This window comes from Rhinolophus sinicus, chromosome 3 (genome assembly GCF_057876585.1).
Source record: "Rhinolophus sinicus isolate RSI-liver-muscle chromosome 3, RSI-T2T, whole genome shotgun sequence".
In the NCBI taxonomy this organism is placed as follows: domain Eukaryota; kingdom Metazoa; phylum Chordata; class Mammalia; order Chiroptera; family Rhinolophidae; genus Rhinolophus; species Rhinolophus sinicus.
In genome coordinates, this window is record NC_142503.1 from 190,304,816 (window position 1) to 190,329,878 (window position 25,063).

Consider the following 25,063-nt stretch of genomic DNA (forward strand, 5'->3'; position numbering starts at 1 on the left):
CATGACTGGCTCAGAGCCTAAGCCCCTTTTGTCAGGGAAATCCGAGATTGATAAAATGTAGCTAAAACTAAGGAGAGCAGGGAGGTTAAGTCTACATGATAATTTGCTGAGATAAAGCAAGGAGGGGGTTAGAAAGACTATTTGGGGGCACTTAGGGAGATTGCAAGTAGCAAGGGAGAGAGTTGCAGAGATGCTGTAGGCTGGGTGGAGAATATTAAGAAAGTCAGCCAGAGGGAGAAAAGAGAGGGACATGTTTGCTGTGCATTAAGAAGCCACCTCTTAATGACTGTCGTCCAGAATTTAAATCTTCTTAAGTTTTGATAATTAGCCTACGTTTCTTAATCTCAGGAACCCTACATTTCTTCAGGTTTCACACAGGTTGCCTAGACGTTCCACACAAATCCGGCATTGCTTTCAGCATTCGTGGAGAGTTGTCTTGCCCCTAACCCATCATATCATCTCATCTATCACGGAGATGCCAGATTTGTTAGCTGAGATCGAGTGTCAAGACTTTATTTTTATTTTTTTAAACGACTTTCCATTATAGTATTTTATGGATAATGAAAAGGAAGAAGTAATTTCCTGTATTTTGCACCTATTGTGTGTTAATTAGTGAAGTATTTTTAGTGTTTCATAACTAAGATGCCGAAATTAATTGGAGCAGCAAAAAATAAGATCAAACATATCTATCTCTCCAGTTCAGCAAGTTGCAGCATTTTGAGCACCTATTACGGAAGTTTCCAAAGGCCAAAGGGATGCTTGCCGGTTTTCCAGTGTCCTGATGGATGTAATAAATGACAAACTTTACCAATTAGATGCAAGATGAGGATTTTAAGACATTTGGCATCATCACAAGTCATCAGAAAAAAAACAAAACTTAGGTAACTCATCAGACAAAGATAGTCTCAGATAAGCTGATTAATTCGAGGCCAAATAATAACTTAAATGTTGGTGCAAAAGTATATGTCAACTTCGCAGTTCCAAATGCCCCTCCAGTTCTTGGAGCAATAAGTAAATTCTTCCCAGTTGTGATTGTTGCATGTTTCAAATGTTTTATATTTTCACAATTGTGCTAGTACTTTGACAGTCGAGGTCATTGTCTTAAGTTGTTTATAGTAGTCTAATGACAGCGATTTAAATTTTTTAAAAGTTAAGTATTTAGAGGGTTCACATCTTACAAGATAACGTTTCCCCAACCCGCCTGCACGAACCCTTGGAGCGCGACTTCGTCCGTGCGGGATTTGGTTCTTATCGGCCCCCGTAGCGTCCGTCAGCAGCAACTTCCGCTTCTGACGGCCCGCGGTGGCGAATGCACTTCCGGCAGCGGCGGCTCAAGCAGCAGAGTCAAGATGGTGAGTGACTAAGGGGTTTCGGGTGGTGGTCGCGGGGCGACGGAGTCGGTGCGGCCCGAGACAAGGGAACGAGGAGGCTGCCCCGAGGCACTCGGCCTGCCCGCTCCCCCGCGCGGTCTCCCTGGGGTACGGAGGCTCCCAGAGTCGGTGTTCAGGTCCCCCGCGGGCCGGGTCGGACCTGCGGGCCTTGCTCGGGGGACCTGGGGTTGGGGTTGGGCGCGAAGGGTCCCCCAGGCGGGTCACTGGGGCTGCAGAGCGGGCCAGGTTGCCCGGTTTTGCTCTTCTGCTGGTCGGCGCGGGGAGTTGGGACGGGAGCCTCCTCACGTAACCGGGACGAGTGGTTTCTGAGGCGCCCAGGTGGAGGGGTGTGTGACCAGAGGGAGGCAGGGAAGGCTTCGTTCCCGCTGAGGAGGGGACAGCCCAGTGAGTCCTGGGAGGCCGCTCCACGCGGGGCATGTGAAGGAGGCCGTAACGACTGACGCTGTTATAACAACTCGGAGGGAAAGGTCCCGTGGTGCGTTAGTAATAAAAACAGCCGGCATTTGTTCGTTAGTTCATTAAGCAAATACTTATTGAACACCTGCACTTGTAAGAAAAAAAAATTTATTGGGGAACTGTATTTTTCGAGGACCCATCAGCTCCATGTCAAGTCGTTGTTTTTCAGTCTAGTTTTGGGGGAGGCAGCTCAGCGCCGGGTCAAGTCGTTGTCTTCAATCTAGTTGTGGAGCGTGCAGCTCGCTGACCCATGTGGGGATCGAAAGGGCGACCGTGGTGGTGTGAGCGCCGCGCTCTAACCGTGGAGCAAACTGGCCGCCCCCTTTTGAGGGTCAGGCATGCTAGGCTGAAGGGATGGGCTGTTACACTGCAAATGCTACGGGCAGAGGATATGGAGACTGAGCTTGAGGGGCGGTCTCTGCCTTCATGGAGCTTGCATTCTAGATAAGGCAGACAAGAAAATAAGAACTAGGTAATGCGTCAGGGAGTGGGGTGGAAGTGGATGGGTGGCCGTTGTTATGTGGCAGTTTTATAGAAAAGCATAGAATGGGGCAGGGTGGCTGTTTTACATGGGTAGCGTATCAGCAAAGATCCCTCTGAGAAGGTGAGATGTGAGCATAGAGCTAAATAAAGGGAGACAGTAGCCTCTGCAAATACCTGAGGGAAACACTGCCCAGAGAGAAGGAACCGCAAGTGCAAAGGGCTGGAGATGGGGCTGTGTTGAGCCTGTGCAGTGAACACCGAGGTCAGACCACATAGTCTCCTGAGGACTTTGGGATAATATGCTAAGCATGTGCCAGGCACTTCACAGCATTTTCTCATTATTCCTCACAACAGTCCCTTGAGGTTATTCTCCTCCTCACTTTACCAAGGAAGAAAGCAAGACACAGTAAGTGGCTGTGCTAGAACACAAACCCTGTCTGTCTTTCCTAGAGCCGTTGCTGTGGTGTACCAGGTACCCATGCAGTAGGGAAACACACAGATATTGGTGTCCAGTAGACTTGAGTGATTTCTGGGTGCAGCTCTAACAAGCTTTTTGACAGTAGACGTTACTTCTCTGGGCCTTGGTTTTTTATGTGAATTAGAGGTGATGGCAGTGCCAACCTCAGAGTCTGTAAGAATTAGATGATAACCCTGAGAATGTTTAGTGCATGCGTGGTATACAGTAAGGCTCAGTGATGAACATACGTGTTAGTGGAGACTGAGAAACATGTAAAATGCCCCAGACATCAAAACGTTTGGGGCCCGTTCAGAACAACGTCCTCCGGTGGGGCAAGACTTGCCGGATCGTGAGAAAGGTAGATGAACCTGGGAAGTTCACCTGGAAAGGAGATGAACCTGCAGCCGGTTTGGCAAGGGTCAGGCATGCTCAGCTAAAGAGGTGGGATGTCACACTGTAAATGCTACAGGAGGGAGTAGTTGGAGGTTTTTAAGGAGAGAGAGCACACGCATGTTTCTCATCTAGCAAGTAGGAATAATGAACGCTACCGTGAAGGATTATGTGGAATTAATGGGACAGTAAAGGAAAATGTCTAGTGCAGACTTGGGCACATAGTAAGTACCGCACAAACATTAGCTGCCCCAGTCAACAGCTTATTTCCCTAAGAGGTATAAGTAATTGTTAAAGGCCTGTAATTTGGACAGCCTATTGCAGTATAACTTTCCCAACATTTCTGAGCCCTTAAATTACCTTCTTCAGAATAAACCGCAAAGTTTTAATCTTGCACATGGGGAAATATATTTGACCTTAACTATTTTAGGTAACCATGATAAGGTGGTTTTGTCTTGATAGGGAAGCTGGCAATGTATTAATTTAGAGGTGCCTACATAGAAGTGATTTGAGGGTACTGAGAGAGCCCCCCAAATCGAGTAAGTTCACTGTTACTCATTTAGAATGGCATCATTTCTGAGACATTGCGTTAAGTAGTGTTCTGTACTGAAGGGTATTCTAAAACCAGAAATCCCACTGTTATTAATACACTTAAGTTTTTGATACCTTAAGTTGATTCAGTTTTTCAAATTGGGGAAAAAACACCCGCCTGAGAGCCGAGCCCCTGGCTTTAGGGATGGGAGGGGGTGGTTTATAAGTTGCTATTAAAATGAAAGTCTCCTGTATCTTGGTGTGATCTTAGTAAGGAGTAAATGAATGATAAATACTTGTTGAATCGGTAAAATGATTTAGTTTTGATGGCCTGATTCCACATAATAAACTCTTGGTGGTCATCAGGTAGTTTATATTAAAGAAGGCCACGCTCTATACCTCGCCCTCAAGGAGGGGGGTGGGTCTCAGACTCTTAGCCTCATTATGATACACTAGTTACATCAATTTCTTAATAGAGTTGTCCTTGATTTAAAATGCAATCAATTACAAGGCACACCATTACTCTACTAACAGCTTTTCAGGAAAAAAGAAATTCTACCATGCTAAACGTGCACAAGTACACCTTGAGTTCAGAAATGTTGAAATGAGGGGGAAATATCCTAGAATCACAGGAAAGTCAAAGGGATGTTCCTTTGAAGGGATCATGTTCTGAATTTGTACCTCTGACTTTTTCACAGGGTCAAAGTCAGAGTGGTGGTCATGGCCCTGGAGGTGGCAAGAAGGATGACAAGGTACGGAAGGCAGCTGTGGCTGTGATGTGAGCAAACTGGGGAATGTCATAGATCTCAGCTGGGGGGATTCATGAATCTTAAAATGCAAAATAGATGATCCTGTAGTTACTTAACCAGCCTGGCCTACAGACAGATTCAGAAAAATTATTCACCTGTCAAAAAGGAATTTATGAACTAATGACTTATAAATGTGTAAAATAACATTACAGAAGTGTGAAAAGAACTTGCTTGTAATTTTAGTGTTTAATATCCTGAAATGTGAAGAATTGTCTCAAATTATATCAACTCAAAGTTTTGGCATGTAACTGAATTATGACCTCTCTATTCCTTCCTGAATAATCTGTCATTGTGTATAATAAAAAGATCAATCACATTCACATATTAGAATTGTAGGAATGTAAAAGCTAGGTTTTATTTTTTTAAAGAACAGTTTTTCATAGCATCCTAAAAGGAAAATCCTACCATCTGGTAATGGTCCTAAGGAATACATTTGTTTTAATATGACTTCTGAGTGATTCCCCCCCCCACACCCCTGCTGTTGTGATAACTCAGGACAAGAAAAAGAAATATGAACCTCCCGTACCAACCAGAGTGGGGAAAAAGAAGAAGAAAACAAAGGGGCCAGATGCCGCCAGCAAACTGCCACTGGGTAAGGACATGGTTCTTCCTTGCTGTCTTTCCGATTATTGACTCTGTGTATGTAGCTTAGAGGTGGGAATGTGGAGACCAGAAATGGGGGTGGGGTGGGGGGGGGCGTGGCTGAAACTCTAGTTCTGTGATTTTTTTTTTTTTTTTTTTTAAGTTTACTGGGTTGACAACTGTTAGTAGTTACATAGATTTCAAGTGTACAATTCTGTAATACATCACCTATATATCACATTGTATGTTCACCACCCAGAGTCGGTTCTCCTTCCATCACCATATATTTGATGTGTGATTATTCTAACTCTTGTGTGCGGCATTCCGCTAGGTTAGAACAAAGGTTATATTTTGGTTTTAACAGTATATGACTGTCTCACTTTAAGAAACTCCATGAGTTTCCTTTAACCAGCTCCTCTAGTGTGTTAAAAGTACAGTTTGAGATTAGAAAATTCAGGCTGAGCTGGAGTAACTTAGAAACACACTTATTTCATGAAGAAATGGAATGCCATTGTGTTGGAAGTCACATCATGGGGTGTCTGAACATAAAATTTGTCAATGGCTTCCTACTGAACACAGACTAAAACTCAGACGAGGTGACGCGACCCAGCCCGTGCCCGTCCTTAGCCCCACCACTGCCCTTGCTGGACTGTCACACTGCCCTGCCTTGTGCACTTTGACCCATCTGCATGTCAGGGCCGTGCCCACTGCTTCCAGATGTTCTTCCCCAGTCCTTCCCATGGCTGCTTGCTGCTCATCCCCTCAGGGTGCAGCTCAAATACCTCCCCACCCCTATCTAAACAAGTCCCTTCCTGCTTAAATGAAATAATTTAAAAAATACTGCTAGGTTAAGAATGGAGTCAGCAAAACAACATGGCCATTAATCTACTGTAATGAAGCAATATGGTATTGATAAAGAATAGATCGATCAGGTCCCAGAAGAGCATGGAAAGTCTAAAAACAGTCAAGTTAGAGGGTTAATTACTATACGGTAAAGGTGACATTTTAGAGGGAAGAGGATGGGTTATTTAACATAAATGGCTGGCATCTTTTATTAATGTTTGCTATTGAAAGAAAATGAAATTGGACCCCTTGCTTTTTGCCAGACAGATTATAGATACATGTAAAAATAAGTAAATAAATGAAAATGTAGAAATAAATTTATTAACGTTGGGGAAGGAGAGATCTTTTGAAGAAATCAAGAAACCCAGAAACCTCAAAAGAAAAGATTGACAGGTTTATCTATATAAATGTTAAAATTCCTGTGTGGCATGAGAAGTCAAGCCAAAAGAAACACAGGAGTATGAAAAAAATGTTTGCCACATACGTTAATATCCTCCTACAAGTGGAGGGTGTGTTACAGCTAGTGTGCAACAAGGTAACAGTACGTCTACCTGTTTTATTATCTCCTATGGGGAGCAATAAGCCAAAGCAAACTATCTTTTGGATCTATGACTTTTTTATTTTTTATATATATATATATAGGCAATTCAGTTAGCATATTTCATATATATTAGCTGTTTGGTCACAGACCTCATTCCCATTTTTACATTCTTGCTTGTAACTGCCCAACTCTCCTTCCCTTTGGCATTTAGGCACCTGCTTAAATAGAGTCACCAAACTTTTAATTTTTCAGAGTCTGTCCAACTAAGTCTTAACTTTTTTCCCCTTAAGAATAAATTGCATTAATTGCTAACTTCAAGATTCAAGTATAATAAAACTTATTTTAATTGCAGTGACACCTCACACTCAGTGCCGGTTAAAATTATTGAAGTTAGAGAGAATTAAAGACTTTCTTCTCATGGAGGAAGAATTCATTAGAAATCAGGAACAAATGAAGCCTTTAGAAGAAAAGCAAGAGGTAAATTGAAAAATTACTGTTTTATTTTTACAAATTGAATTCTACTTAAACCCGAAATTCAAGCAGTTGAAACTTTCGGGCTTTTATGCATTACTAGCTGTCTCTTAAAAGCACCATTGCTTTGTAAACCTAGTGAACTATCAGCATTGTCCGCTTTATAGGTCTAACCTGCTTTTCCTTTTCCGCATCCTTCCACAGGAGGAAAGATCAAAGGTGGATGACCTTAGGGGGACCCCAATGTCAGTAGGAACCTTGGAAGAGATCATTGATGACAATCACGCCATTGTGTCTACATCTGTGGGTTCAGAACACTACGTCAGCATCCTTTCATTTGTAGACAAAGATCTGCTGGAGCCGGGCTGCTCGGTCCTGCTCAACCACAAGGTGAGTCGTGTCTCCAAAGCTTTTTCCTCCTCTTGTGTCTGCCCACCGTCCTGTGAAGTGGATCTTCCACAGGCGATCGGTACTGCTTTACTGTGAACCAATTGTGTGATGCCCTTTTCCCGTGTTAACGCTTAACGTTCCGTGTTAGGTACATGCCGTGATAGGAGTGCTGATGGATGACACGGACCCCTTGGTCACAGTGATGAAGGTGGAAAAGGCCCCACAGGAGACCTATGCTGACATTGGAGGGTTGGACAACCAAATCCAGGAAATTAAGGTACATCTAGGAGCCAGTGCTGGGGGTTTGAACTTTTGGTTTCTTACTGCTGTCTCATTTATGGTATCGGACTTGCTTTGCATGTTTTGTTTTTTCATTTTTGATCAGATCAGTAATTTACTCAGAGCTTGCCAGCTGTGTTTTGTATTTGTTGATATTCAGTTAGGTAATAGAAATAATAAATTGTATGGTCTTGCAGCAGCTGCAACTTAATACTTTTTACATGTTTAATAATTTCCTGTGTGAATATATAATGTTTCCAATTGTGTTGACTTCCACTGTGGCTGTCTGGAAAGTGCCCATGGTGTATGGGGTAGGCTGAGTGGCACTTACACAGTGGTGGGGTCTAGAACATAATCCCAGCCCTTGCCCTGATCCTCAGGTTGGGGGAAGTGGGCGTTCAGGATGGCTGTGGGTTTTTCATCTGTAGGGGAGGCATTCTGCTATCACAGATCTCCACTGTGACCGACGTCTCAGACAGCTGGGAAATGGCCTAGGTGGTAACAGCAGGCAGAAAAGTCTTGCCAGCTTGTCTATAGTTTAAATTTGCAAAGGGTGAATTTTAGCTTTTTAAAGTTCTGTTTGTGAGAAAGGGCTTAACTGTTGCTCAAGATTGACTTTGCTGGAAAGTCAAAGGAAATTGGGTGCTGTTAGGAAAGGGGATGGGTGCTGGGAGCGCTAGTAGGGACAGGTGTCTCTTCAGTGCGTCCTTGCTGCTGGTGGAAGTCAAGCACGTTGTCTGTAATGAGAGTAACTGACATGTTAGCTTGTTTTTATTGAAAATGAGATACATTTATGATGCCAATTCATGAATCTGATGATGGCTTCGGTAAGAAAGGCTTTCATTTTCACTGAGTGTTTTCTGTAGGAATCTGTGGAGCTTCCTCTCACTCATCCTGAATACTATGAAGAGATGGGTATAAAGCCCCCTAAGGGGGTCATTCTCTATGGCCCACCTGGCACAGGTATGTATGCTGTGTGGTTGACACTTGGCAGGCACTTGGCTCATCTCAGAGCAACAGCGTTAGCTAGTTAGTTACTTAACTGTTGAGGAGGATCCCTAGTTTAAAACAGGTGATCTAAGCAACATTTTGGGATTTTTGAATAAGCTACTCCTCTGGGAATATTCCTATTACGTAAAAGTAGATTTATCTGTATAATTGATGCACTAAGAAACTGAACTTAGACTTGAAATCGTAGACTGCACAGAGTTAATGTGTCAAAAACAAGAGTAAGGATTACAACAAAACACAACAGTGGGCACTCCCCCTCCAAAATGCCTGCTTAGTGTGAATGCATTTATAACTCCCGAGATCTCTTCTGTACGTGAACATACTAGATGTATATGCTGTGGAACATAAGACTGTCAGGTGTTTATAACAGTAATGTGAGTCTATTAAAAATAGTATATAGGAATAAATAACACCGGGTGCTCTAGCTTGGCTGTCCCTTGGAATCACGGCTTTAACAGTACTGATGCCTGGTCCCTGCCCTGAAGATTCTCATAGATTCATCTGGAATGTGGTCAAGCACCAGAGCCATCGCGGATAGCCACTGACTTAAAAAAGAGCTATCCTGTGTTCAGATTAGGTTCATTCTCCTGGCCCATTGGTACTGAGTGTAATATCGGATGAGTAAATGGCATGAAGATAAAAATACACAGACGTATTTGGCTCACTATGCACTTAACGGAGCAGAGGAAGTTGTGCAGCCCAGGACCTGGCAGTTCACTGCTGTGTAAATTACAAAGGAAGAGCGGTCATTTGACGAATGACTTGAAACCCTGTTCACAAGAGGGTCTGTGCTGGGTCGGCCCACGTGGAGGGCCTGGGAGAACAGAACTGCAGACATCTGAGTGGTGGCGTGCCTTTCACCACAGGAATCGCCCGTTGTTTATGTCCATTTAAGGTGGTAGTGAGAAGAGTTTTTAAGTTAAAACAGCACTTGAGACATTTTCCCTTTGTCTTTTTCAATCTAAAATAGGTAAAACCTTATTAGCCAAAGCAGTAGCAAACCAAACCTCAGCCACTTTCTTGAGAGTGGTTGGCTCTGAACTTATTCAGAAGTATCTGGGCGACGGGCCGAAACTCGTTCGGGAATTGTTTCGAGTTGCTGAAGAACACGCACCATCCATCGTGTTTATTGATGAGATTGATGCCATTGGGACAAAAAGGTAGACTTTCTTTCACCTGTTTTGCATCCTTTAGAGGTAAAAACCACGTAGCTCTTCTGAGCAAGCGCTCATTGGACACTCCCTGTGTGGCCTGCACATGGGTTTGCCACAGTTCCTACTATATATAGCTCTTCCAAGTACTGGGTAACAAGTACCCAGGAGTGGTGAATGTTGGAGCTTGGTCAGTCAGTAACCGTGCCTTGAGCACCCGCTCTGCCCTCAAGGAGCTCATGGTCAAGTTGGGGGACACCAATGTGGAGACAGAATAGATGATATAACTTCAGGCATGAAAACTGCTACAAAGAAAATAGTGTGATGTGTAACCTGGCCATTGGGAGTGTATGCTGATGGCTTTGCTAGAATAACTGAGGGTGTGACGTGCGTTGAGACGAGAATGTTGAGGTGTTTTATTATAATTCTCCTTTACCAGGAGATCACTTGGGTCTTCCTTCCTTCTTTCTTTTCCAAAGATATGACTCAAATTCTGGTGGTGAGAGAGAAATTCAGCGAACAATGTTGGAACTGTTGAACCAGTTGGATGGATTTGATTCAAGGGGAGATGTAAAAGTTATCATGGCTACAAACCGAATAGAAACTCTGGACCCAGCACTTATCAGACCAGGTCAAATTTGCTTTTGTTTCATCATGGAGAATCACTGTGTTTATGCCCATTTGTGTATGAATTAAGTGTTCTTTGGGAGGGGTTATAAAATCACACATATAAAAGCAAGTAGTGCACTCAAACTTAGAATAACTTACCAAATTACGTCCCCTTCAGTTATAATTAAGAGCGGGATGTAGTGTATGCAGCTTGGCTCTTTCAATTCCAGTCTTATGTTGGGATTTTTTCTTTCCCCAAAACTCCCTTTTAAGCCTCAAGAACTTGTTTCGGAAGAATTCATCTGATAGTTCAGGGTCATTTTCCACATTCATGTAACACCAAAAGCAGCAGCAGCTAATTTGTTTACTCTTTTTCATAATATTTTGGAAAATAGGATTGATCTGTTCTTTTGCACTAACGGTGCCATTCAGGAACTGTTCCTTTCATTTCTTTCTGAAGATAGCAGAGAGGATTTCTTTTAAATGGGATGAATTCAAATGTAAAAATTTACAAACTACCAAGACGAATGTTTACTTTTTAAGATTTGGACCTGCTTCCCAAAGCACTGACTGCAAGTGCACGTGAGGAGACGGGCTGAGGCCTCTGCCTGGGGCAGAGCCTGGGGCAGCGCCTGGGGCAGCACAGGGCTGGGGCTGAGAGAACCTTTCACCTGCAGGCCGCATCGACAGGAAGATCGAGTTCCCGCTGCCCGATGAAAAGACCAAGAAGCGCATCTTTCAGATCCACACAAGCAGAATGACGCTGGCTGATGACGTCACCCTGGATGACCTGATCATGGCTAAAGACGACCTCTCTGGTGCTGACATCAAGGTGAGCACCCGGATTGGACTGTACCTCTTGGTTTTATCACATGTGTACAGAAGTGAGGATGTGTCCTGACCAGTGTTCAGAGCAAAGCCTGGCCGCCTTGCATGTGGGTACATCCTGCTCTTTACAGGAAGACCTGGGTTTCCATTGGGCATAAATACCACGGTGAGGTAGGGATGGGATGGCACCGCACTGCATGTTGTTGGCATCTATAGAACTAGATTAGTGTCTTAGTTCGGAAGGAAAAACTCTCTTCTTTTTAAAATTTAAATTATTTAGTTTTATACCAACTTTTTTTACTTTGAAAAATTTCAAGCCTTCAGAAAAGTTGCGACATAGTGAACACCCGTGGACCCACCACCTTCCTTTACCAAGTATTTACCCTTTTGCCCGTTTATCTTCCTGTGCACTTCGTTTTCTGCCAAACCATTTGGAATAAATGTCCTGATGGCCATAACCAAGGAGAAACTTCAGTACCAGCATTTTGTTTTTATCTCATGTGCATGGGTTCTTGCTTCGTTTTACTTTTGGCAAGTAATTGAGAAAATAAATATATCAGAATGAATACTATACTGAAATTTAAATATATAACCATAATACGTGTTTTTTTAATTACTGTCAGCAAATGAAATGGACGTACACTCCATGTTGCCTCTAAATTTGAGTATAATTTCATCTATTTCCCAGAAGTATTGCTTCCTTTAACGAAAGTGGAGCTGTGAGAACATACTGACCTGCCTGGCCACACAGCTGGTTCACACCTGAGCCAGTACTAGAACCCAGGGCCTCAATTCCTGGCCAGTTCGCTTCCTTAATTACTCCAGTCGAAGCTACCTCAGATCCTTTGAGAAAATAATTAGAATGCTTAAAATATTTTCAAAAATCTAACCTTTTCACCAAGTTGATTTGAGCAGTTTGTGTTTAATCTGAGAGTCTTACAGTAGCTCTCTGAATTATTAGAATAAAAGTATTTCACTCTCTGAATATCCTGCTCTTTCTTACAGGCAATCTGTACAGAAGCTGGTCTGATGGCCTTGAGAGAACGTAGAATGAAAGTAACAAATGAAGACTTCAAAAAATCTAAAGAAAATGTTCTTTATAAAAAACAGGAAGGCACCCCTGAGGGGCTCTATCTCTAGCAAACCACAGTTGCCTTCCAGGAAATGGTTGGGGTGCCCTATCCCTTAGAGGGATGAAGTTGGGGAAGATGCCCAGAGGAATCCACGTCCCAGTTGCTCTTCATTAGCAAAACCTCCTGTGTACCTTTCTGAACATGATGTGCAGTTATCCCTGTCCAATAAAGCATGCTCTTTCTCAAGCAGTTCATCCTGGTTCTGGAGCCGCCACACCTGCCACTCACCCCCAATTAAGTGGGTGATCGGGAGTCAGGGAAGCTTCTAGGTGATAACAGCGTGCAGACTTCAGTGCCTTGCCCCAGAGCTGGCGGTAGAGTCGTGCAACAGCAGCTAATGGGAAAGAAATGACCATAACCGCAGAACCAGCTATCTTGGTTCTTTAGCAGTAAACGCTGAGTTCATGTGGCTGTGGCTTCAGAAGGAAACAGCTTTCCCTTCTGGAAGGTCTGTGGAGCTGTGCGTTCTCAGCACTCTGGGGGCAGGAAAGAATATCGGTGCTAAGAGACTGAGGTTTCCCAAAAATCTCAACAGATCAGGGATGGAGAATGTCATACCAGCCCTGCCTGTCCTTGTTCTTGGATTCAGAAACTTCATTTTGCTCGAGAGCACCCACAAATGTGTCAGGGCCTCTCCCCTTTGCTCCATCTGTTTCCTGCACTTTCCTTTCTGAACACTTCAGTCTTAACGCCAGTGAGTGGGCAGCAAGCGTCCACTTGGCTGGCCCACTTCCTTGGATGCTCCGAGACACCGCCCTACCAAGTGCTGCAGCTGTGTCGCCTTCCCTCCTTTCCCCCAGTGTCCATCAGTTTCCAGCCAAAATCCTACTCCACAACACTAGCTTCTCTGGATGAGGTGCCGAAGGAATTTTTCTTCAGCAACTCTATAGAGCATGATTTTAAAAAGCCCAAGTGAAGCCGGATACCCTTACAAATCAAAACAAGGTGGCGGCCAGGCGGGGCCGTCCCACCTGAATACTGAGGCACACCACGGGAACGCGTACCTTCAGCACAGCTCAGGCAGGGCTGGCTGTGGTGGGTGGTTGCTGGCAGGCTCCCCTGTGGCAGGAAACTGTTTCTTCAGGTCATGCTCCCCACCCTAATGTGCACACAAGTCCCCAAGGGTCCTATTTGAGTGCAGATTTTGATTCTGCAGGGTGGGACCTGAGTGAATTTCTGACAAGCTCCCATGTGATGCTGCGGGGCCACAGGCATCACTGAGTAAGGCTCAGGGAATAACAGGAAACTACACTCGATACAGTACAGAACACCAAGTTTTAAATGACTCCCCACTGTTCTGGTTGGAAGGGCAAAATCTCCTACTCACCAGACCTTATCTGCAAAACCCAAAGGACTTGGCAGGACCACCAAGGATGCCAGCAGGGCAGGTCCATTCACCACGGTGGGGCTGGCACTAGCTGGGCAGAGGGAGAGCAGGACACAGCAACCACAACAGGTTATCACTTGGCCCAATTCTTGTTTATGTACATATATACACAGTCACATATATAATATGTAAAATGATAGCTTTTGTGTCACGTCCAAAAAATGCAAGAGGTGAGAGACTGCTAACCCAGACACAAATAATCTAGAAAAACTTAAAAAGCACGGGTCTGCTAACACGCTCACACGTGTGTGTCACCCGTCTTGCTCATCCTGGCTCCCACGGCAGGCGACCGCCTTGGTCCCTAGTCCTCAAGCAGAAGCTCCAGCTCCTCCAGGGGCAGGCGCACTCGGAGTTCCTTCTCGGTCATCAGGTCCAGCACCACCTGCATCTCATCGGGGAAGTAGTCCACAGCGTCCATGTACAACACCTAGGGCAGGGAGGGCCACCGCCCGTCAGCCAGCCACTTCCGGTCCCCAGCGCGCCCACCCTCCTGCTGCCCCCTCCACAGCCCGCAATGCCCTCCGCTGTCCGAACGGCACACTGCAGGAAGGACTGAACCCCAAGGCAGAGTGGAAGGGAGTGGCCACGTGCGGCCACCTCTTCCCAACGTGGGACCAGAAGCTGCTGGCAGACATTGCAATCGCCATTGGTTTGATTTCTGAACGTCTCCTGACGTGCACTCTGCATGGCAGACTTGGGACACTCAGCACCCAGGCTGAACTCTGGGCAAATGCTGGGAATCGGCTGCTCCAGTGCAGGGAGAGGAAACATGCCCAGAGGTCAGGCTCCACGGGACAGCTTCACTAAAAAGGCCTGGGATGTGCCCTGTCCCCGATGACACTGGCTAGACTGACACTTGGCAGGAAGGTCCTGGGAAATCTGAAGGTACTATGACCTTTAGAACTTACCTTTGCCCAAGGACAATTCTGCAGCGCTTTGTAGAACACACCTTTACTTCTTTCTTTATTCCCTAAGGAAACCTGAGGTAAGGGGAAAAAAACCAGAAGTCATTAATTGAAATGGGGAGGCTAAGGCTATAGAAACCACCCCTGTACTGACCCACACAGTGGCTCCTCAGCGGCAGTCAGCCAGCCTGTGGGGACAGCCTGGCACCGTGACAGTGGCTACTGGGTGTCTATGGCCCACGGGACACTGTCGGGGCCACTGCTGTGTAGGGTGGTTTCCCTCCACCAATGGGCCCAGCGTGGGGACTCGTCTCTATGTCGTTTCCTGTGGATCCTCACGCCTTTCACTAGTAACAGTGCCTGGACCGAGGCCATGTGTGCGGTAAGGCTGATGACTTCACAGAAAGAGAAAATATTTCATACTTGCCATTTTCTGAAAACTGTCTTAGAGAAATGAGAACCAGGACTCCAGAATCTGCCACACTGAAAGTACACTTTCAGTCAGGAATTAGTCTGAGTGTGGGCAGATACTCGGCAGGTTTTCTCTCTACCCTAAGTATAAAATCCTTGGTCTCGACTCACAGACATGTGTTCTTTCCACGCCTGCTGTGGAAGCCGGTGCCCACTGGGGCCTCTCCCAAGTCCCAGGAAGGGACCGGTCGCTTGGTGGCCCCTCCAGGCACTCACAGCCCATGCGGGCAGCTCCCCAGGTGGCCAGTATCCACAGCTGTTAGCACAAGCCAAGCTCACGGAGCTGAAGTGTTTCTGGGCTTTCCACCGACACACCCTAGACTTCCCGTTCACACAGGAGAACCTTCTAGTGGTTTCCAGGTCTCTGTCAGGTGGCTGATGCTCAGCATCTAGCATGGGGCCTGTCAGGGCTGTTGGCCAACTTCCCAGAAACCCTGGCAATGGTGTCCAGAGACGCCAACCTATGTCTCCGGAGCTCTATCTACTTCCTTTTCCCTTTTTTCCGGTTATCTCCCACAGTCACCAAGACCATCTTTGGGCTGTAACCAGCATGTGTGATGATAACCTTGCTTCAGGCAAAGTTCAGGCCTTCGCCACCTCCCCCGAGTGCCTGCCACACACAGCCAGTGTCATGGCGGGGCACTCGTCTCCCCCACTGGCATGAGTCTCGGCCGCTCTGAGACTAGACCTCTGGATTGACAGGCCAGGAGCCAGTGTGAGCTGTCCTTCCTGCGCACATCAAAATATTAATACTCCGAAAATATGGACTAAACGTAGGACTTGACCCCGCTTTTGAAAGAAGAAAAGAGGATTGTATCACGATACTTTCTCAACCACTGTGTTTGTGAGAGATGATCCCAGAACCCAGCAAATCCAGGTTCCTGTGAATTGGCCCGCCTCAAATGAGAACTGCTCTGAGGTCTCAACTGGCTACCAGAAGACACCTTTGCTGCATCAGGTACAGCAGGGCTCAATGGCAGGTGCAAGATTGGTGGCGACCGTTGTTTTTTCCGTTCAGGATTTCACATTCTAAGACGTGGCCCTGTAGATACTTTTTCCCTCTCACTAGAGCAGAGCCTTAAATGGGAAGAAACGTTCACGAGCCACTACCTGCTCTCTACATCCTCCTTCCTCACCTTCCTAAATGTCCTCATCTGAACAAACCACGACTCCCTGTAAAATCCCCAAGTCAGGGCTGAAATCTAACCAGTGGGCGACTCCCACGGCACCCCGTTAAGCCCCGTTTTGGTGACTGGGTGAAAGCATGTCTCCTCAGGCAGACCGGGAGCATCTTGGCGCACCAACCGGGACCACGCACAGACCTGAAGACACAGCTAACGAAGGAGCAAAACGGCTGGTAGCGGTCACCAAGTTGGCCTCCGATCCCGCCAACAAGTCTCCAGAACTAACCTGGGAACGAAGCCTCACACACACGAAAGACTGAGCACAGACCCTCGTGCACACATGACATGAGGACGGAAAGCCCTCGTGCTGTGGGTCAACTGCCCAGACCGGAGTGAGGTTGACAATTCTCTCCCCAACGGGAGGGCATGGGCCCCGCAGCCTGCACCTTCACGGTGGCCAGCTCTCCCACGCAGTGGCTCCTGGACGCCTGCACTTCCTCATTCACAAAGGAAGAAACAGTGCTGCATACAAACAGAAACACTAAGTATCTTCTTACCAAAAAATTCAAATACATCCTCCATAGTAAGGGGCACTGGCTGCCGTTGTCACTCCGTATCGCATTTTCAAACAGGGCTTTGATCCGATGTGTCAAGCCAGTCTCAGGAATTGTGGTGTGGACCTCTCTGCCATCTACCCTGCAAGACACAGGCCCATGTAACTCTGAGACAAGTCCTCGCCCCCGACATCGCGGGAGGAAGGGATACGTTCGTGATAACGGGTGTCAGAGTGCGTCCGAGGCAGCGCTGGCCCTCGGGTCTCTGGGCACTGCGGGTGCAGAGTGCAGATGTGATGTGGCTCCTCCAAGGCCCAGGGAAGGCAGTGCCCAGGACTCTGTGGCTTCTACAGCACACTGAGTCTGCCTACAAGTCACACACCAACTCCTTGCTTCTCGGGAACCTACAGAGAGGTAAAGTGACCTGTCCAAGGTCACACGGCTGCTAAGTGAAGGGCTGGGATTTGAGTCTGGAACCCTGCTCCAGAGCATGACGCTTTTGCTGCACAGCCTCGCAGACAGCCGAAGGCCTGCCAGCCACCACCATGCACCATGCAAGACCCAAGATCCCAAAAGGCATGGCCTACGAAGAGCCACAGAAGCCTCTCTGCAACATGGTGCTCCCTGCAAGTGTCCTATTCCTCTTTTGATACATTATCCTATAAAACCCCAAATGCCCACAGTAGGTGTGCCAGGCACCAGCCCACACTCATGTCTGATTCCTGAGGCCTAGCAGGACGGGGCACATGGCAAGCGCTCTGTCAGCACCGGACACGTGAACAAGATGGTCTGTAATTACCTCTGAACCGTTTCCACCAGTCTTTTCCTCATTTTCTCAGCTTCAATTGCAAACAGCCAAGGCTCCAAGGATTTCGTAGACCTGGTGATGGCATCGAAGAATCTCCTGGTCTTACTGGCATCGTGGGACTTACTCTGAACCTGCACATAGGACTTCCAAAGAGCCTGGTTGTCCGGGTACAACTTTAAAGCCTGGGAGAGCGCCTCTCGCAGAGGAGCCAGAGGGTAGACACTGACTCTGGAGTGGAATCTGAGCAGGCTCGTGTGCATCAGTGTGACGGCCTCGAGGACACAGCCCACACTCGGGGGGCTGCCGCTGTCCTCCAGGCCGCGGCCTTCAGGGGCATCACGGCCCTTCAGTTTTGCAAATACCTGCTCGTACACACGCGCAGCAGCCTCGATGCCTACAGTCAGATACTGGAAGAGCATAAAGCATTTGGCCAAGCTGGTCAGGCGGCTACGGGCAGCTGGATCGGAGACGCGGCTCTCACCCCAACAGTCCTGCAGTGCATGCTCATAAGCCTTCCGAGCTTTCAGAATGTGAACGGCCAACACTGGCCCGGTAAAGGGCCCATAGGAGCCGTTCTCAGTCAGTCTGGTCAAAATGTGAACAGCTCGGGCTGGGGGGGCGCCCCTGAGGTCTGACCATAGCTCCACCTCCAGTTCCGCGTAAAGCAGACTGAGTTCACAGAGTTCGTGATCCTTGCTCCCTGCCATGCTGAGTGCTGTATCGAACACTTTCCGGGCGTCCTCTGTATTGCCAAGCAACCACTCCAGATGTGCATACTGTTTCCAGAGGCAAAAATTATTACGGTTTTCTGGCTCCTTAAGGAGATTCTTGGCTAGTTTTTTGCAATTCTTTCCTTGTGACTTTAATCTCTTCTTGTTTTTAGTGTGTAGACACCAAATGACCTAGAGGTTAAAGAGAAAAGAATGACTCCAAGAGCTGTGATTTTAAAGCAATCCCTTTCTACTGCCAACTTGAGAAAGCCACACTGGGGTGTCTGCATTTCCTTCCTTCATCGCGTGTCTGGAAAGCACTTAGGCTCCATGAGCCAGGAAACCAATCAGCATTTTACCAAGGCCACAGGTACCCCACAATAAGCACATCCAGGTTTCCATCTGAAACTTCTATAAACAAGGCTTATATACTCCAAATGTTCTTCTCCAAAGAGAGGTGGTCCCCAAATTGTATCAGACATTATTTTAACACTACAACCTGGTGTATGCAACAGCGCTTAAAGCATCAGCGCTTGGAGTGTTGAAGCCAATACTATCTGGTGGCCGGTAGAAGGCAGGAGAGGCAAGCCTACATAAATTTCCAGCAGACAGCTATAAAGAGCAGGGTAAGCAGTTTATTTTATCTAATATTTTAATAAGCCCCTAAGTCCTCTAACCCTGCGTAAGCTCGGTTCTTAACACTAACTGTTCATATAATCACAGACATCTGGTAATACAAAAATCAACACAATAAACACTCTAATCGCTAAAAAACTGGATTCATTCCTAATGTTCTCTTCTTCACTGAGGCCCCTCAGACCAGGCAGCCACACCCGGTGCCTTTAGGGTCCCCAAAGAAGGAGGTCCTGGGGCCCAGTACCCTGAAGACCAAGAGCCTGTGGTTCCATTTATAAACACGGACGCAAACAGGTCCCCACACAGGGAAGAGGCAGTTGGGGGTTACCTTTGCCATCTCGTACTGGAACCAGGAGAAGTAGAGCTGAGATTTCTCCTTGCCTGAAAACAAAGGCATCACAAGGTGGAAAATGTTACGGATGAATTCCTCGCCCTCTCGGTTGTGACCCCTGGTCCAGCGCCGGCAGCCCAACTGGTCCGTGCGGCCAACACAGCTGACTCCAGAATATGACAGGTTGAGAGAAGTCAATGGCTTTTCATCACAAAGTCCATTATCGAAGATGCTGTTCTCATCCATGGCCAGATAGAGGCAGGAGGCTGGAGGGCCGAACCCAGAAGGCACACCCAAGAACTGCAGAAAGGCTGCAATCAGCTGAAACTGAAGCTCTTGGCTGGAAAGTCGGATTAGGGATTGGCCAATATCATCAAACAACACCTGCAATAAAGACCAAATAAAGGGACCTATTCAGGAGGTTTATTAATTTACTCCAACAAACAAACAAACAAAAAAGCCTTCGCAATTTGTCCCACAATTCTTTTCAAAGGAGTATAGAATGCTTCACCATTATTCAAATTAAATTTTAAACAGATAGGAGGGAGCTAGGGTTTCTGCAAGATGCAAAAAAGCTAGAGGCCTCCCAGAGAGAGCCCTGTAATGCTATTGGCCTTCTCACCGTCCTGGGAATTCGCAGGAGGAGGGAGGCCTGGGACACTGGGAGGAGGCTCCAGCCAACAACTTTCAAAGCCTCTTAATGGAGTCGTAGGCTGTCTAGACTCATATTCACTTTGGAAGCATATACCATCACTTTTGTAGTTATTTTGATAAGTTACAATTGTGAAATTACTTTCTTTCAAGATAGAAGAAAAGAACTTTATTAGTTTGTGGTTTCTTTGTCCAAAATTGCTTCAGGCAATGAAAATCTGTTCAAAAATAAACAGCTGCGAGATAAGAAGGATCCTCCAGGAGCAAAGGACCATGTTAAGAGCAATTATAAGAGCCTAACGGTAACTGCAAATGTTCGTAGCTGAGTGCATGTAATAACTTTAAAATGTAAGGCACGGAAACTACCCTTTTTCTCAAGGTCCTGCTCATCTGATTGGTCTTCGTGGCTCTAATCAGAGGGATGACCTGGGGTTCAACTAATCAAAACCATCCATTAATCAGAAATCTTTTCTCCTCTAGGCTTTGAGTAGAGAAAAAGCTAAGTGACAAGAAACTACTCACAGCAGTAGTTTACTCCAGAAATGAGCTTCCAGGAAAACTGCCGAAATTCTGAGCCTTGAGAGTTAGCTTCTGGAAGGGTGTCGTGAACTTTAAAACCCTCAAACACCACAAGAAAGACCCCACTCTCCCCTAAACATTGAGCTTCAGCCAGGAAAGGGAGCTCACAGGCAGACTGCTCTCGTGACAGTGCCCTCACCGGGCATTCCAGAGAGCTGAGATTTCCCTGGAAGTTGGCCCCTCTTTCCTGCCCCCGAGATCCCCTTTCCCAATTCTCCTGCCCTAATTCCTGTCTGACCGCCCCACTCAAACATTCCAGGCACTGAGGCCTTCATTCACATTGACCCCTCTGCCTAGAATAGAAGCTCTAGCATCAAACACATATTCATTCAACATCCAGGAATATTAACTGAACTCTCGCCAAGGGCAAGCATGGTCCACGCACTGAAGAAAACAGACAAAAATCCCCACCCTGAAGGCACGTAACTTGTAGGGAGGGTCAGACGACCAACCTCACAAGCCTCGCTCCTGTCAAAACCTCTGTCTGTACCTGTAACATGTCACATGCCAAGCAACATAGTCGGTTAGCCAGTGGACTTGGGTCAATTCCAGGTATCAAAATGGAATCTCTTCCTTTTATTTTAATGTAAAGCTTCCCGAGCTGCTGGCCGACAGACACAGAGTAGCATGTACCTACCAGGTCATGCAGTGCAACAGTGAATCAGGTAACTCATGTAAGCTGAGTGCCTGGTGCACAGGTTACAAATACCAGTTCCTTGCCCAGCAAGACTGTCCCCGTATGGCCTCTACATCCTGTCCCTCGTGCTCTGGAGTCAAACCTATCTGCTACATTTTGGAGGATATAAAAGTAGGGTGGGGAAAGTGGACACAACTAAAGAATCTGGGACAGTAATTCTGCCTTTTTAAACCCTGAGCCCCAAGCTTCCATGTGGAAAAGTAACTGGATAACCTGGAGGGCCATCTGCAGAAGGGTGACCGAGAGCCGATGCGCCTGTCTGAGGACAGGAACCAACTGCCCACACCACTAGCAGCCAACAGAATCCCACACAGGTTTTCGGTAAGAGGGAAGTTTCCATAAACAGGGAGGAATGGGCTGGCATCTCCCAAGCCAGGCAAGTACAGAGCGCCCAGCAGCCTTCTTCTGGCTCCGCCAAGCCCAGTGGGGATGGGGAGAAGGCGAGCAGCCCACGCTGGCCTCCCTCCTGGGCTGGGGTGCTTGCCTGCCTCTCGGGGTCCTCACAGTCTTCCTCAGTTTGCTTCTTGGTCTTATCAGGGCGCCACGGCCGCCAGTGCCTCTGGTCTCGGGACCGCTCAGCAGCAAGCCAGACCTGCCACCTGGGCAGCGTCTTGTCTCTGATTTCCTGTGCATCACCCTCGGGGTCATCGTCGTCGTCGTCATCTAGATAAGAACAACACTTCTGGCTCACGTGACCAGCAAATAAAGCCACTAACCCCCAAGCAACGTGCGTGCCAGCTACTGTGGTGGGCAACGCCTGCAAGAGCAAATGGGTGGGCCCCAGGCCCGGCCTCCCGGGACACTGAGTGGCATTTAGGGACTCGCCTATAAACACAGCCAAGTGCCCAGGGAAAAACCGATTAGCTGGTGGAATCAAATGATTTAATGTTATCACACCATCTAAAATGGGAATGACATATTCTAGAACAGCACTGCCCAACAGTATCTTCTGTGATGATGAAATGTCCCGTCTCTCTGTCTAACGTGGTAGCCACCAGCCACACGTGACTTATTGGGCACCCGAAATGGAGCTGGTAGAAGAACTGAATTTTTAATTTTATTTCATTTCAATTAATTTTAATTAAAATAGCCACAAGTGGCCAGTGGCTACTGCATTGCACAACACAGTTCTAGAATACTAAATGACATTCAATGACACTGTTGGTTTAGATTCTCTTAAGTCATCAGAAGTTTTAGCCAGTGGCCTTATGAATATAACTTATATTCAACGCAAGATATCCTATACTTTATTTCTCCCGAGTCAGTGAAGGAATTCCTGAACAGCTAAGAGGTGCACTGTCCAATGCGGCAGCCACTGACATGTACCTAGCAGGCTGGTCTCAACTGAGATGTGCTATGAATGGAAAAATACACACCAGATTTCAAAGAGTTCCTATGGAAAAAAAAGAAGTAAAATTCTTCATTAGTGTTTCAATATTGGTTACGTGTTGAAATGTTAATGTTTTGATATGATAGGTTAAACAAGTAGAAAAATTAATTCCACCTGTTTCTTTTTGCTTTTGTAATGTGGCTACCAGAAAATGTGAAGTTACATATGTGGCTTGAATGGTATTTCCATTGGACAGTGCTGATTTAGAGTGTGAATCTGGAAAGTACATCGGGATTATTTAGAATGACAGTTATATAAATGCTAGTTAATAATTATTTTATAATATTCCTAAAAAAGCAAGCATTTCCCAAAGGATCTGAACATTGCGAAGAAAACAAAAAGACTCTCAAATACACACTAACATGAGGGTGGGATTAGTAATAAGATTACTTCAAGAGTAGCCCCTAAAAGGAAACATAACTTCCCCTGGTAAAAAACTGAAACCCTCAAAGCATTACGTACTGAAGGGATGGGGGTGGCTCATTTTAAAGGTTCTAAGAAAAAAGAAACAGTCTATTCTCCCAGGACATCTACTTCATGTATTTCTGACAGTTTGATGTTTGTACAAAGTTCTTACATTACTGATAAATGGCCTGTACATATAAACAAATAACCACGAAGCTGTAAAACCAAATCCCAGAAGCAAAGGGCACGCGCACGCTGACAGACGCCTCACCTGGACTGACGGCCACCCAGCCGCCCCGCTCCTGCTGGTGCATCCATGCTCTCCAGCCTCGGGCGCCCTTCTCCCCGGCCCGGGGCTCTCCACTGTCCCAAAAGGGCTCAAAGAATTCTACCTGTTCAGGTGTAAAACATGGAGATGAGCCTTGCTTGTGCCAAACTGCTGAGTCACTGGGCAAAATCAGTGCTGACTGGCCTCAGAGGGGCTTGTGATTCTTGAAATCCTGCCTGTCATCAGTCCTTGAAGTGGATTTATGATCCACACCTCCAAACAGAAAATAAAATTATCTAGTGTGAGAGGCAGCTTCCACAACAGCCCCCCAACTCTCTGGACCCCGTGACGACTTCTAACAAACAGAATATGGCAAAAAGGGATGGGATGACACTTCCAAGATTAGGTTCCAACAAGACTGGCCGAGGTCACCGAGAAGGGTAGGAGAGGAATGGGTTCCCAGTTCTGACCCTGGCAGGCCAGTCTAACAGAGGACAGGGGCACTGCCAGCTCCTCTGCCACTGGGACCCCTGACTAATACCTGAAGTCAGACTCTGAGGTCTTGAGGACATGGGTGCATCTCAACTAACCGCACGGTCCTTATACCTGGCCTAGGGCTCAGCACACAGTAGGGACCCAGCACATGCTTGTCGGCACCGAGCCGAACACGGCAGCCACCCCATGAGTAAGAAGGTCTGCATGTTCCAGCCTGGTCCCCTGGGCACACTCCCTCCCTCATTCATGCGGACATTAGCTCAGCAGTGTGTGAAACCAGTTCTGTGGCAATAAATAATGGCACGTGGGAACAGAATGCGATCGCAGCAACGAACAGGTTATCAACTGACGACTAGGACAGTAAAAGTGAGCCGGTAACTTACTCAACGACCGCTTTTGTAAGAACCCTTTTGAGGAGGACGAGCAGGCTTCCCTCGGGCACAGCACGGGCCAGGAGCCACAGGGTTACCCAGCCTGAGCCCCTGGGAGTGCTTCCCACGCCAGGAAGAGGATGGTCCAGGAGAGCCAAGGGAGGGCAGGGTGACCGTCCCGCCGTGGGCCCTGGACTCCGAGTGAAGGGAAGTGGGAAGACTACCCTCCCTCTTTACAGGTTTGGCTCTTATAAGACGGATGGAAGAAAGTGCACTCAAGGAAAAGAAGGGTTTTTGGTTTTTTTTAAAGTGTGATGAATGGTTATAACCAATTTATTTATTCCCCAGAAACACAGACCAGTAATACCAGACTGCCTGTTTCATGTTATACTACTATGTTTATGGTAGCAATGTCTCATTATACAGATGTGGACTGTCACTGAATAGAAAGCTTTATTTCCACGTTGTCAGGTAAATACTTTGCAATTATATGTGCTGTTAGTATTTAACACCTCAAGAGTGTGGATCGCAGCCTGGGCCACGCCACCCCCATGAGCAACTGCTGTCACCACACTGTGAGTGTCAGCAAAGGGGGGGCATGCAGGCGATTCTGCTTCTCACCCCCCAACCACCCTCCCCTGGCTCCAGAGCTGGCTAAGAATCAGTTCTGTCGCTCAGCATATTCTTAAGATAGCAAAGCACGTCTCAAAATAACTTTGTTGCCTGGCTTATTGTACTAATAATCAGTTACACCAATATTAACCAATATTGTTTAACCCAATTTTGTCTAGAATAAAAAAGATAAAAATAGTCTTTACAGGCAATTCATGAAAATTCCACAAGATGGAGACCTTAGCCTCTCAAGAAAGGCCTCTAAAAGTGGCCATTAATTCAGATATCCTACCCATCTTCCAACAGACCCTCTC

General features: G+C 46.7%; 2 protein-coding genes across 2 annotated transcripts in view; one reads left to right on the forward strand and one right to left on the reverse strand.

Moving 5' to 3' along the window:
• The first annotated feature begins 1,264 nt into the window (after window positions 1-1,264).
• Window positions 1,265-12,541, forward strand: PSMC1 (proteasome 26S subunit, ATPase 1). The gene is made up of 11 exons (XM_019744885.3): window positions 1,265-1,352; window positions 4,407-4,460; window positions 5,013-5,109; window positions 6,836-6,960; window positions 7,159-7,344; window positions 7,493-7,621; window positions 8,490-8,586; window positions 9,605-9,794; window positions 10,265-10,416; window positions 11,072-11,226; window positions 12,228-12,541. Exons 1-11 carry the CDS (start codon window positions 1,350-1,352, stop codon window positions 12,360-12,362), a joined length of 1,323 nt encoding a protein of 440 aa, XP_019600444.1. The 5' UTR covers window positions 1,265-1,349; the 3' UTR covers window positions 12,363-12,541.
• A 1,271-nt stretch (window positions 12,542-13,812) lies between these two features.
• Window positions 13,813-25,063, reverse strand: part of NRDE2 (NRDE-2, necessary for RNA interference, domain containing) — a 36,323-nt gene continuing 25,072 nt past the window's right edge. Inside the window, exons 8-14 of the mRNA XM_019744867.3 lie at window positions 23,275-23,395; window positions 21,693-21,871; window positions 19,279-19,665; window positions 17,596-18,506; window positions 16,800-16,938; window positions 14,651-14,722; window positions 13,813-14,169 (exon numbers count right to left, since the gene is read on the reverse strand). Of these exons, the coding sequence (XP_019600426.3) occupies window positions 14,044-14,169; window positions 14,651-14,722; window positions 16,800-16,938; window positions 17,596-18,506; window positions 19,279-19,665; window positions 21,693-21,871; window positions 23,275-23,395 (1,935 nt within the window). The 3' untranslated portion in view covers window positions 13,813-14,043. The remainder of the gene's footprint in view (window positions 14,170-14,650; window positions 14,723-16,799; window positions 16,939-17,595; window positions 18,507-19,278; window positions 19,666-21,692; window positions 21,872-23,274; window positions 23,396-25,063) is intronic.

Bases quoted from the DNA above. Each gene is read 5' to 3' on its own strand.
- PSMC1 (XM_019744885.3), top strand. The intron at 5,110-6,835 runs GTAAGGACATGG...TTTTAATTGCAG, and splicing joins CGCCAGCAAACTGCCACTGG to TGACACCTCACACTCAGTGC. The intron at 6,961-7,158 runs GTAAATTGAAAA...ATCCTTCCACAG, and splicing joins CTTTAGAAGAAAAGCAAGAG to GAGGAAAGATCAAAGGTGGA.